The sequence below is a fragment of the Sarcophilus harrisii genome, chromosome 2 (genome assembly GCF_902635505.1).
Source record: "Sarcophilus harrisii chromosome 2, mSarHar1.11, whole genome shotgun sequence".
NCBI classification, from domain to species: domain Eukaryota; kingdom Metazoa; phylum Chordata; class Mammalia; order Dasyuromorphia; family Dasyuridae; genus Sarcophilus; species Sarcophilus harrisii.
Window position 1 is genome coordinate 556681607 of NC_045427.1, and position 12525 is coordinate 556694131.

At 51.8% G+C, this 12525-nt stretch overlaps 1 protein-coding gene across 1 annotated transcript in view; it reads left to right on the forward strand.

Moving 5' to 3' along the window:
- Window positions 1–12525, forward strand: part of PAX2 (paired box 2) — a 110891-nt gene that overhangs the window by 80831 nt on the left and 17535 nt on the right. The window contains exons 8-9 of the mRNA XM_031949352.1: window positions 5235–5410; window positions 7309–7435. Of these exons, the coding sequence (XP_031805212.1) occupies window positions 5235–5410; window positions 7309–7435 (303 nt within the window). The remainder of the gene's footprint in view (window positions 1–5234; window positions 5411–7308; window positions 7436–12525) is intronic.

The following is a 12525-nucleotide window of genomic DNA, read 5'->3' on the forward strand; positions in this document are numbered from 1 at the left end:
AAATTTTTGAAAAGGTATTTTTATACCTTATCCCTCCCTAGAATTACTTGCCATTCATTCTTTCCTCAACCCACTTGAACTAGTTCTTGCCCCGGCGAGGCTACTGAAATTGCCTTCTCCAAGGTCATCATTGGCCTCCTAAGTACCAAATCTGGTGGACTTTATCTCCCATCTCCTTTAGCTATCGGAAACATCTGACACTGCCTATAAAGCTCTTATCTCCTGAGTCTCCTGCCATCTCTCTAACTGCTCCTTATCAGCCTTTTTCACTGGCTTCTCTTTCTCTTCCCCAACTCCTTCAGGAAAATGTTTCAAATTCCAAGATTCTGCCCTTGGACCGACCTCTCTACACTCCCTTCCACAGCAATATCATTCACTCTCATGACTTGAACTCTCAAATATATGCACCTATATATCCAACTTTGACCTCCCTTCTGAACTCTAAAACTGAATCTCTAATTTCTTACAAGTCATCTTTACCCAATTGCACTTCAAACTCAACCTATCTAAAACCGAGTTTATCTTCTTTTTCCCTAAATCTGTTCCTCTTTCAGATTTTATTATTTCTATCAGTTAGGTGATGCAGTGGATGGAACCCTGAAAACTTACCCTGCCTAAAACTGAGTTTATTTTCTTTTCCCCTACCTGTTCCTCTTTCAGATTTTTATTTTTCCATCGGTTAGATGAGGCAACTAGATGATACAGTGAATGGGGTCCTGATTTGGAGTGAAGAGACCTGAGTTCAAATTCAACCTCACACTGGTTGTATGATCTTGGGCAAGCCATTGAATCTCCATTTACCTCAATTTCTTTATCTATAAAATGAAGATAAAATCACCTGCCTCTGGAGCTTGTTATGAGGACTAAATGAAATATAGGTAAAGTGCTTAGCACAGTGCCCAGCATTGAGGAGATGCTATATAAATACTTGAACACTTCCTCTTTCCTTCCCTCATCAGTAGAATCACCATTAAACAGTCGTCTAAGTTTAAAACCTTGGTTACCTTTGTCTCTTCCCTTTCCCTCACCTTTCCTGATTCAAATGGTTGCCAAGTCCCGCTGATATACCTCAGAACTCTCTCCTGCACTGTGTTTCTTCCTCATTATTCTTGACACATGAAAGGTCTTTATGTCCACTCTTTCCTTCCTCCATATCATTTTTCCTACTACTACCAGACGAATCTTCAGGGTGCATAGAATGGCTGCGTCACTTCTCTGCTCAGAAATCCTCAGCAGCTCCCTATTGCTTACTGAATAAAGTTTCAAATCTTTTGTCTTCTATTCAAGGCTCTACCGGCCTTCTCTTTGGCTTCCTCTACATTTAATTTAATTATTTTTTTAAATTAAAGTTTTAAATTTAAATTAAGAGCCACCAACTTTCTTGCTCTTTCCCTACAGTATGTGTAAGGGCAGAAGGAAGGAGTGACACTTTGCCCCTCTGCAGGGCACTTATCAAGCTTTATTTTGCCTTGTCATATCTTCAGACTCCACGATCAGATCTTACTTAATTTTTATCTCCCTTTTATGCGATACAGAGCAGTACTGCAGCACACAGTAGGTGCTTATCACATGTTCATTGAACCAAACCGACAGAGACTTTCCAGTCTGGCCCCTGAGTTAGTCACTTGGCTTCTCCCCCAGCCACCTTTCGCTTTCCCCTCCAGGCCAAGCCCCTTTTGCAGATGGAAGTAGCTGGCCCAGACTGGGGAATGGAGCTGAGAGCCGGTCCCCTGTGCCATGTTTGGCCCATTAAGGGATCCTGTTAAGCTCGGCTGTCAGCACCTTGATGTCGGCGTGGGCACCCTGGCGCGTGGCCCCGGCCCCTTTCCCTTGGACCAGACATGTATACATGTGCCCCCAAGGGAGAGCTGTTCCCTGACCTCAGGGCCTGCCTTTCTGGGGAGAACCTAACACCTCGATAACAGAACTGTGCTGGCGCGGCTGCCCCCCACAAGCACACTGAGCAGGCGCTCTCTGGTGGCCCCGGGGGCTTCTGGGACAGGGCTGCGGGCCGAGGTGGGGTGGGCCTCCCTCCCTGCCCCCACCTCCTCTCTCTCCTGCCCCTGCCTTCCGGCCCCACTCGGGCCTGCTTTCCCCGCCTCCCTCCGGCTTCCTCCACCATAATGTCGCCTCTACCTTCCTGGTGGCCTTTTCATTCCTTGCTCAGTAACTGCCCCTCTGCCGCCTCCACCCCTCACTTCCCCTACAATAGCGGGGCTTCCACGTGTGGAAAGCCCCACACTGTGCCCTCCCGAAGCGCTAACCACAGGGCAGGCTTGCCGGGGCCAATAACCCCTCCCCCAAAATGACCTGTATTGACCTAGTCCCACTCTTTTTTTTCTCTCCTTCTTTTCCTTTCCTGCTCCTTTTGTTCCATTCAATTCTCCTGTCTCCTTTCATCCCTCCTCCCTTCCCTCAATTCATCCTTCTTCATCCTTTCTTCTCTTATTTTCTCCTCCTCTTCCTCTTCCCTTCTTCATCCTCCTCCCATCCCTCCTCCCATCCCCTCTTGCTCCTGGCTTCTGCTGCTGCTTCCCCTCCCCCCACCCCTTTGCCGGCTCTGTAACCCGTCTCATCACCGGGGCCTGAGTTTACCAAAAAAAAATAAATAAATAAAAAGGTCAGTGCGTGGAGGGAGCAGCAATAACCCCTAAAACAGTACTATCAGTGGAACATGATTGATCAATTGAATTCCATAGCGGCTGAAAAATGTGGGATTAAGTAGTGTATTATACGCACAATGAGTTGAGGCATGATGTTCATTTCAAGTTCATTTCGCCGGCCTCTGCCACCAGATCAGGCAATCAATAGGGGCAGCAGATATCATATATCACCTCTCTGCGGGCCGGGGAGAGAGCGCCATAATCTCTCGCAAATTTAGAGTGACAGATTTGTCAAGATCTGAAGGGCCCCTGAATAAATGAAGGAAGAGAGACTCCTGCAACCAGTGACCTGAGGACAAAGCTGCAGTTCAGCCCTTGCACAGGCACACACACAGCCCCTCCCTCCCCATGCCCGCGTGCAGCCCTGGGCACATACACTTCCAGGCTTGCACTCGGCCCATCCCCGGGGGCACCTGAGCAGCCCCACCCCCTCACACAGACACTCGGGGACATTCCCTGGGCCCCGGAGCCCTAGGTGCACGCTGAGGCAGGAGGGCCCCACAAAGGCTGGGAGGCCGTGAGAGATGCAGGACTGCCCAGACTCAGACAGCAAGGATACCATCCCAGGGGGCTCCCCTCTCTCTGTCTCTCTCCCTCTCTCTCTGTCTCCCTCTCTCTCTCTGTCTCTGTCTCTCTCTGTCTCTGTCCCTCTGTCTCTGTTTCTCCCTATTTTTATCTGTCTCTCTGACACACACAGACACACACACACATACACACACACACAGGTACTCCCACCCAGGCTGTTTACACACACACTGAAATGCGCTTGCCCAGTTGCCTGTGAGCACATGTTGGATACGTGCAATGGCACACAGACATTCATTCATATGCTAACACACACACAGATTTTAGTACAGATAGAAGAGTTTGTGCCCCCAGAGGAAGCCAGGATTTGGGGAGTCGGCAGCTCTGCTCCTACCTCGCTGGGCGACACCGGCAGAGCCTCTGTGGGTCATTTGTATGGTTCTGAGGCTCTAGAGGTTTGAGGAAGGCCGGCTTAAAACTTGATAGTGAGTAGGCACTCCCCAGAACTGCCTTTACATCCTTTTCTCTAACCTCCTCCTGGACATGTGCACATTTGTGTTTTTCTCCTACAAACTTATAAAACACATGCCTGTCCTCTTCTCCATATTTGTGTACACATGCCATAGACTCTCCCTTTACATCTCTCTTCTCTCTCTCCTCCTCATTTGATGTCTCTCTTCTATTCCTTTTCCTCTTCCTTTTTTCCTTTCTTCCTTTCTTTCTCTTTCTTTTTTTCTTTCTTCCTTCCACCCTCCCTCTTTCCTTTTTACCTTCCCTCTCTCCCTCCCTCCTTTCCTTCCTTTTTTCTTTCTCCCTCCCTCCCATTCTCTCTCTCCTCCTTCTCTCTCTGCTCCTTTCCTCTGTCTGGCTGCCTTTTTCTCTCTCACTTGTCTCTTCTCTCTCTTTCTCCCTCCTCCTTCTTTCTCTACCCCCTCATTCTCACTCTCCCCTTCTCCCTCCCCCTTCTCCCTCCCCCTTCTCTCTCTCTCCCTTTCTCTCACACACACAATGGCTGCAGGTTGAGGTTAATCAATATGTAATATTTTCTATGGTCTCACGAATGATACTGTACGGTGTTACTGTATATAATGCAATATTGATTATATCATATCATATAATCACCTATAAACTGATATATATAACATCCCCTGTGCTTTTGGCGTGGCCCTGGCTGTGGGCCCAGTGCTAGTCCCAGGGTTCTGCCAAGGAAGTTGAGTATAGCAAAGTCAAAGAGTCCCAGGGCTGGGGCTGGGGTTGGGCCTCCATAGGAGAAATACAGGATGGGGAATCAGAAGGAAGAATGACAGCAGGGCTACTGGGACTAGAGTGGGGTATTTTTCAGGCCTGATCTGACTGGGAGGGAGGTGGATAGAGAGACAAGCATTCATTTGTTCCCCAAAATGGGACTTGAAAGGTTGGTCTTGAAGAAAGGCCCAAGCTAGAGCACAGCCTGACAGCTGGGAAGCACCTGGCCATGGGATGGGCTTGGACCCAGAGCAGAGGATGGCTGACAATGGAAGCCCCCATTTCTAATTTCCCCCTCTCCCTGATGCCCCCGACTCACAGGTCCCCACTCCAACTCCCTAAGCCTTTGCTCTCTAGCCTCCTCCTCCCTTCCTGGTGGAGTTAACTGTTTTACTCAGTGACCATATTATGCTCAGCCGCAGAGATTTGGTGATTTTAATCCTTGGAATTGATGGAACCGAGACTTATCTCTGAGCTGACCTTGATTCTCCACAGGCTTCCCGTTGCAGCCTGAGCGGTAAATCCAGCTTCTCTCTGAAAAAGGCTCAGATTCTGGGAGTGGGGATCATAGCCCCTTCTGGATCTGTTCTCAGCATCCTTCCCTGACTCCAAGCTTTCACCAGTTTTATTTCCTCTTCCCAAATTCCCTGCACCCTCCTGGGTCTGGTTCTGTCATTCCTGGCTGCTCTCCCCCTGGAAGCTGGCCCAGGTCAAGGGCTGGCCGCAGACCTCCTGTCCACGCTTTTTCCCCTCCGGCTTCTCAGTCTCTCCCTGATGCCCTCTCTCCTCTATGTCCTGCAGATGTGCCTGAGGGCTCCGTCCCCAACGGAGACTCCCAGAGTGGCGTGGACAGTTTGCGGAAGCACTTGAGAGCGGATACCTTCACTCAGCAACAGCTGGAAGCTTTAGATCGGGTCTTTGAGCGTCCTTCCTACCCCGATGTTTTCCAGACATCAGAGCACATCAAATCGGAACAGGTGAGGGCATGGCGGCTTCCTGGGCTGAACCTGTCAGCCAACCTGAGACACAGGACCCACGGACATGCCCAGTGAGACATGTGCTGTACATGGCCTTGTGTGTCTGGGGTGCACCCAGGCTGGCGGGAAGGCGCCCACCAGTCCGTCCTCCTGACTGTGACGTCATTTCTCCCTGGGGCCCTTCAGAACACCTGTGCTGGCCCCTAAACCCTTCTGCCCTGACCTACAGCGGGGAAGGCTTTAGCATTTGGAAAGAGAACTTTTCCTGAGTTTCATCAGCATCCAACTTGATCTAGACCCCGAGATCAGACAAGAAACCTTCAGCCCCATCATATCAGAGGGGCAGCTTCCCCCTCGGCAGCACAGGACAAGCACAGACACAGCCAGAACCCACAGAACTGTCTCTGACACAGATGTTCAGCAGGGATTAAACGCACAGGGCACAAAATGCACCCACATGGCATTCACTGCAGAATGCACATCTCTCTCACACACATAAATACACAGAGACAAACAGCACATTTAGACTACATGCTACACACACAGGACAGCCTGGCACAGGCCCAGATGCTCTGGACAGCCCAGCTCAGCTTTGCTCTGAAGTTCCCTTCAGTTCCCAGCTAGCTACTTGCCTTCCTCCCAGCCCTTCCTTTTATCCCATAAGCTGTTTGTCTTCATAAAACAAAAATCAAAAGTCTTTTTAAGGTGCCCCGAGTCATAAACCAACAAAGGAGTCTCAGGCTGCTCTGGGCCGGCTCCGTGAGCTCGCCCTGTCCCCGGCTGTATTACAATGAATAACCTTTATTTACTTTCATTACACTATTAAACACTAGCACAGTCATTTTTCCCCCTGAAACTCGGAGCAGGGCCCATAAAGCAAATCCGAAGCCTAATTGAGTTCATTTTAATTTCTCTCCGATCACAGCGAATTACTCTGGTGATAAATCAGGGGGCAGCTTCACCCCCAGTAGAAGGCCTAATTTGCAGCTAATTACAAAACTGATTTCTACAGGAAGATCAATACGAGAAGGAATTGGAAATGACGAGGCAATCCCGTCCAGCCAGGGAGGGGAGGGGGCCCACTGGGGGGGCCAGGAAGCGGAAGGGAAAAAAACGGACCCGAAAGAGCAGAAAATCAGTTTTAATTTAACGTAATATTAATCAGACCAACTTTTCCTGCTTTGTGCAGGCTCCCCCTTTGCCCAGCTCTGGGGTCTGGCTTGGCGGCTGCCGCAATAAAAAGGCAATTAGCCGCGTGTTTCGGGCAGGACACCCTTTCAGAGTCAATGACTGGCCCCCTCCCACCCTTCTGTTAGCCATGTGGACTCTCCCCCTCCCCAATTTCATACCCCAGTGCACAAGCAGAGAGCAAGGGGGCCTGCTGAGCCCTCTTTGTTTGTTTTTAAAGAAGGGGAACCCATACCCACTCAGAAAGGCAACCTTTGCCAGCCAGCCAGGCCTCAGAAACCGCCTTCCTCACCCCCACGTACCGGTCACTGCCGGCACCTTTCCTCTTTCCTCCCTTGATGCTCCCCACCTCAGGGAGCCCCAAGGAGCCCTTTCCCCTCACCCTGAGGAGGTTGGAGGATGGCCCAGGCCTTCCTGCTCCTGCTCTTGCATAGCCTTTCCTTGGAGAAATGGAAACTCAGCGTTGCCCCCACCGCTTCCCCAGCAATAACTCAGTCTCTGCATATCCCTCTCCCTTGGGAAGCAGCCGTCCCCATCCCCCACAGTGGGGACACTTCATCTTCCTCTGAGACCTTCCCCTTTCCAGGCCTCCTTCTTCTTCCCCATCTGGGAGGACTCCCTGTTCCTCCTCCCCATCTGTACCAGAATGGTTCCTTTCTCTTTCTCTCAGTGCATCAATAGAGAGCTGTCGCTTTTCTCTCTCCTCCCAGGGGAATGAGTACTCCCTCCCAGCTCTGACCCCTGGGCTTGATGAAGTCAAATCGAGTCTATCTGCCTCAGCAAATCCCGACCTGGGGAGCAACGTGTCGGGAACCCAGACGTACCCCGTAGTCACCGGTAAGCACCCATCTCAATGGGGGGCTATGGGAGGGGCCGACAGGGTCTGGTTCATGACTCATGTCATCTTTTTTTTATACCATCTGGGTCTGGATATAGGAGGGAATTCAGCAGTGATGACACTGAAAGGGAGGGAGGGATTGTAACAAGATGAGTAGGTGGAGGGTAGGGACAAAGGGAGACATTTTTTACTTCCTTTCTGGGTCCTGGAGCCCCTGGGTACTTCTGGACTGGAGGAGGGGGGTATTTGCTAACTGTGTGACCTTAGATAAGTCACTCTCCTTTCAGTTTCTTCGTCTCCAAAATGAGGAGACTGTATTGGATGATCTCTAAGGCCCCTTTCAGTTCCACTGATCTATGACTCTGTAACTAGTGCTGGGAGTCAAGGCTGCTTATGCTTATTAGCAGCTTTTCTCTTTGCTCCTTTTCCGCATTTACCATTTTACCCAAGATTCAGTCATTACTGAGCCATGGCTGAGAAAATGAGGGGTGGGGGCAGCAATGTCTAGCCAGAGGAGAGAGGTGCCAGCATAGTTTTCTGTAAATATATGGCATAACCCTTACTCTGTGTCAGACACTGTGCAAAGTTATTCATTTGATCCTCACAGCAACCTTGGGAGGTAGGTGTACTATTGTGATGTCCATTTTTTAGCTAAAGAAACTGAGGCAAACAAAGGTTAAATAATTTTCCAAGGTCACACAGTTAAATGTCTGAGGTTGGATTAGAACTCATCTTCTTGACTCCCGGGCCAGTGCTCTATCCATCCCTTCAACGCCAAACTTCTCAAGCCCTTAATAAGTGCTTGCTGAATCTTTTCTATATCCCTATCCTGTCTCTCCTCCCTGTGGTGTCCACCAGCTTTCTGGTCCATCCTCTGCCCAGCAGGATGGTCGGATGATCCTCACTCCCTCTCCTGGAGCCAGACCCACTGCCGCTGGCCAGGCTATCGCCCTCGGGCGGCAGGCAAGGCAGCCCAAACATCACCTTGGGCAGGGTGGGTTCCTTTAACATCTTATAGACAACTGATTCCATGCTACAAACATTTGCTAATTATCTGCATGTGCTGAGACACTGGGCTTGGCTAATGTAGACAGAACTATTTTCTGAGAATAGGAGAGGAGTGTGAGCTCCATGCGAAGGAAGAATTTGGGCAAAAGGCTATGAAAGATTTTGTAAAGAGACGTGATGGTTTCAGCTGGGGGTACCATGAGGGAAAGCTTCCTGAAAGATAGATAGGAGGGCTTCAGCAGAAAGTGATGCTGGGAAGTCCCTGTCTGAGCCGGGGAAATGCCCTGAACAATAGCAAGATGTGGGAGAAGGGGAAGAAAAGTTGTACGAGAAAAACATGGAAACATGGGTTGGAATCATATAGTAGGTAGCCTGAAATGTCAGATTCAGGAGTTGACACTTTAAGAGCTGGAGTGCATATAGTACCCATTCTGTGGCAAGCGCTGTGCTGAGTACTTTACAAATATTATTTCTTTTGATCCTCATGATAACGCTGCAGAGTTGGAGTTTTGATTGTCCCATTTTACAGTTGAGGTGAATGAGAGAGAGTGAGTTAGGGAGTTACTTGCCCAAGGTCACACAATTAGCAAGTATCTGAGGCTGGATTTGAAGTCAGACCTTCCTGACTCGAGGCCCATGTCTCTCCCTTACGCCAACCGCTCGCCACCACATCGGGGAATCAAAGCTTCTGATTCCTATGCTTACAGATCACAGTGTTGCTCAGGAAGCGTCCCTGAGCAGGAATGCGAAAGACACACTGAATATATTGAAGAGTAGGTGACTCAGAGGCAGGGAGACCAGGCAAAGGTCATTTAACCGCTCCAACCAAGAAGAAAGGCTGGGTTAGTGGCAGGGAAATCAAAGCGAAGGTCAGGTAGAGATTGCCGAGGAAATGGGACCAGCCGGAGCTGGTGAATGGTTAGGTGTGAGGGATGAGGAGAAAGTAAAGAGTGAGCCTTGCTGGATGAGATGGCTGAGCCCCCACGGAGCAGCGGAGCCAAGAAAGGGCAGGCTCCTGAAAGGTGGCGAGGATCCCCTTCTGGGCACTGAGGCTGCAGTCGGAGAACAACCAGGCAGAGAAGGTAGGCCTGAGCTCCGGGAAGAAATAAAAGCCAAGAGAGAGACTAAGAGCCATTTACCGGGGGTGAGAAGCAAAGGCAGGGCGGGAGATGGAGTGGCCCAAGGCCGGGATGGTGAGAGAGAGGAGGGCCAAGGAGAGAAGCCTGGGAAACTCCGCTGGGAAGGGAGAGGAGGAGGCCGCCCGAGAGAAAGAGGAGGAGGAAGCCTGAGAGAGGGGATGGTGACCGCCTGGCCCGAGCGGGGGCTGGGGCTCGGGGAAGGGCCCGGTTCTGCAGGAGCTCCTGGTGGCCCACAGAAGGTGCCTGGCACTGCAGAACAGTTTCCGGGCCAGGAAAGTGCCCAAGTGTGAGAGACACACATTGAGGTGTTATTAAAATTCACCTAATTATTCTAGAGACACTAAAGCCAATGTGCCGTTCATTGGGAGACAGGATGATTGAGAACGGCCGCGGTGGGGATTGGGAGACACTGAGGCGTTACCCGCCAAGCGAGGAATGGAGGCGGCATGGGGACCTGGCAGAGGGGCTGCGGGTGCTCTGCGTCACAGCGGCGGTGGCGGCAGGGGGCAGGCGGCGTCCCCGCCGACAGAGCAGGCCCCGGGCCCCAGCCAAGAGCACTGGGAGTGGGGACTCGGGGGAGGGACCCTGGGCCCCCCGGCCTCCGCCCTCTCTGCCTGGGCTCCAGGGGATGGCGAGTGGGGTCGCTGCTTTGCTGGGTGCAGAGGCAGCCAGCAGCTGAAGTTTGGGGGACAGAACCTGCCAAAAGTCACAGGAGTGGTGCGAGAGTCTGCCTCCTCCAAGCCAAGTTCTGGGGCTGACAGACTTCTCCCAGAAGGCTGCTTAAGCCAGGACCTCGGCCCTTCCTCGGGCCAGTCCGGCCTGTGGGCCGGCAGACTCCAGCTTGCCGTTCCCCAGGCCTAGGGCAGACTGAGGAGAGGCACTGTAGCTACCCCAGACCGGAGCTGCCCAGGGAGATGTCAGGGGGTCCTCCTCTTCCGGCCTGGGCCACCAAACCACCCAGGGACCTCCTGCGCCAGGGACTCGGGTCTGGGTGCGGGGGCTCCTGCTGCAGGAGCACTTGGCTGATGCAGAAAGTGCCTCCACCTTCCGCGCTTCTCCCCCCCACCCCCCACCCCCAATGGCCCTGGAACGGTCCCAGCTCAGCCTGGGAACATCTCCGGCTGATCCATCTGGATCCAAGTGTGAGAAAAGTTCATTTCAGACCCAGCTTGACATTCCCAGGTGGCGAGTTAGCACTAACATCTCAATCTGTATGCGACATTTCAATCAAGCGAGAAGTAACAAAAGCAGAACCATTAACATTCGGAGCTGTTCACCAGTGGTAATGACGGGGAAACTCGCTCCGAAACTGGAAATTACCAAAAAGAGAGGAGTGGGGGTGGGTGGGGGAGGGGAGGGCGTGAGGAGGGGGCAGAGAAGGGAGATGATTTTTCTACACTTAGGCCAAGATCCAATGTTTGGATTAATGGCGCCATTACCCGAGAAAGGGCTGCAGATTACGCTCATTCTTAAAATGTTTTTGCTGGCAATTAAACGGCTGCAGTTATTGATCTTTGTTGATTTTATGTCCTCCTGATTTGCATAATCTATTAAAGATGAATGATTCATGATGTGTTTATTATGGGGACAAGCAGAGTATGCTGGAGGTGCCGTCAAGGTGAGAACCTGGGTGCTGTTCGGGTCCTCAGGGGCCATCTCAGACCCTGACCTCCTACGGGTCCGCGGCCCCCCACCATTCCCTGCCTCCTTGGGAATCCCGAGTTAGAGGAGGGAGCTAAGGACTGGGCTGTTGTTAAGCGGGCTCCCGACCCTTCCCATTTTTCTGTTCAGTGTGTTGCTGAGAGGTGTGCAAGCTGGGCTCTGAGCGTCTCTAGGGTTAGATAAAGTTGGGGATTGAGGGGCCAGGAGGAGGAGGAGGAGGTCTGGGAAAGGCTTTACAGACCCGGCTGAAAGCTTCTGGAGAGTCTTGCTTTGTTGGAGAGAGTTAAAGGCTGTGGGGGAGGGGAAAGGTGAGAAGGGAGGGAGGAGGAGGGGAGGCTCTCTGGGGAAGCAGCCGCCAGGTGGAAGCTTGCCTAGGGTCTGCAGCCTGGCACGGGCCAGACTTGTTCCAGGGGACATCCGGTAGCCTTTCCTTCCTTGGGACACGTTAGGGAGCAGCTCTAAGTAAAACGGCCCAGCAGGAAACTCAGCCCAGTTAGGAGGGCTTGGTATGTAGGGTATTTCTGCTGCATTCTGGTAAGGAGGAGATTGATTTCAAACTTAACCAGCCACTTGATGTACCTATTCCACAAGGACAGTGTTAGGAGAGGAAGTCTTTGGATTGTAAGTGTAATGTTGGGGGGGGGGGGTAAGGAAGGAGAGGGACAGTGGTTTATACTGAATTGGGGTCTCTATCAGGAGTGATAGAAGCCCCGCTGGCGCCCCACCCTGCTCACCTCCCCTTTCTTCCCTTCCCTTCCTCTTCACTCTTTCCTCTGGCACCGAGAGATCAATTTTTCAGGGCGGTATTTGAAAGTTCTGCCGAGATTTTAATTTCCCTGCATCACAACTCAGCAAGCTGCCCAGTCGAGCTGGTTATTTAAATTTATCACCCACTTTCCCTTTCGCTGCTGGGCCGCTCCAGCTCAGCCGTGCCTCTTCTCTCCAGCCCACTGCTTGGGGCTGCTGGTCTGGAACTGAGCCCAGTCTTAGAAGTGATAAGGAGAAGGGGACCAGTAAGAGGAGAAACTTGGCTGGAAGGGGAAGGCAGCCCCCCAGCCCCAGCCCTCACCCAGGTTTCCCAGCCCAGAGAAAGGCCAGCGCGGAGGCAATTGTACCTTCAGGACCCAGCCAGCTACCCCTGAGGGAATGCCCGCAGAGTTCCCACCCCAACAACTCCAGGAAATCCAGGAAGTAGCCAGAGTGACCCTGCCTCAGGGGACATCTCAGCCCCCGGGGGGTTAGGCAAGCACAGGTGCATGGGAGGCACCAGCAAAGAAAAA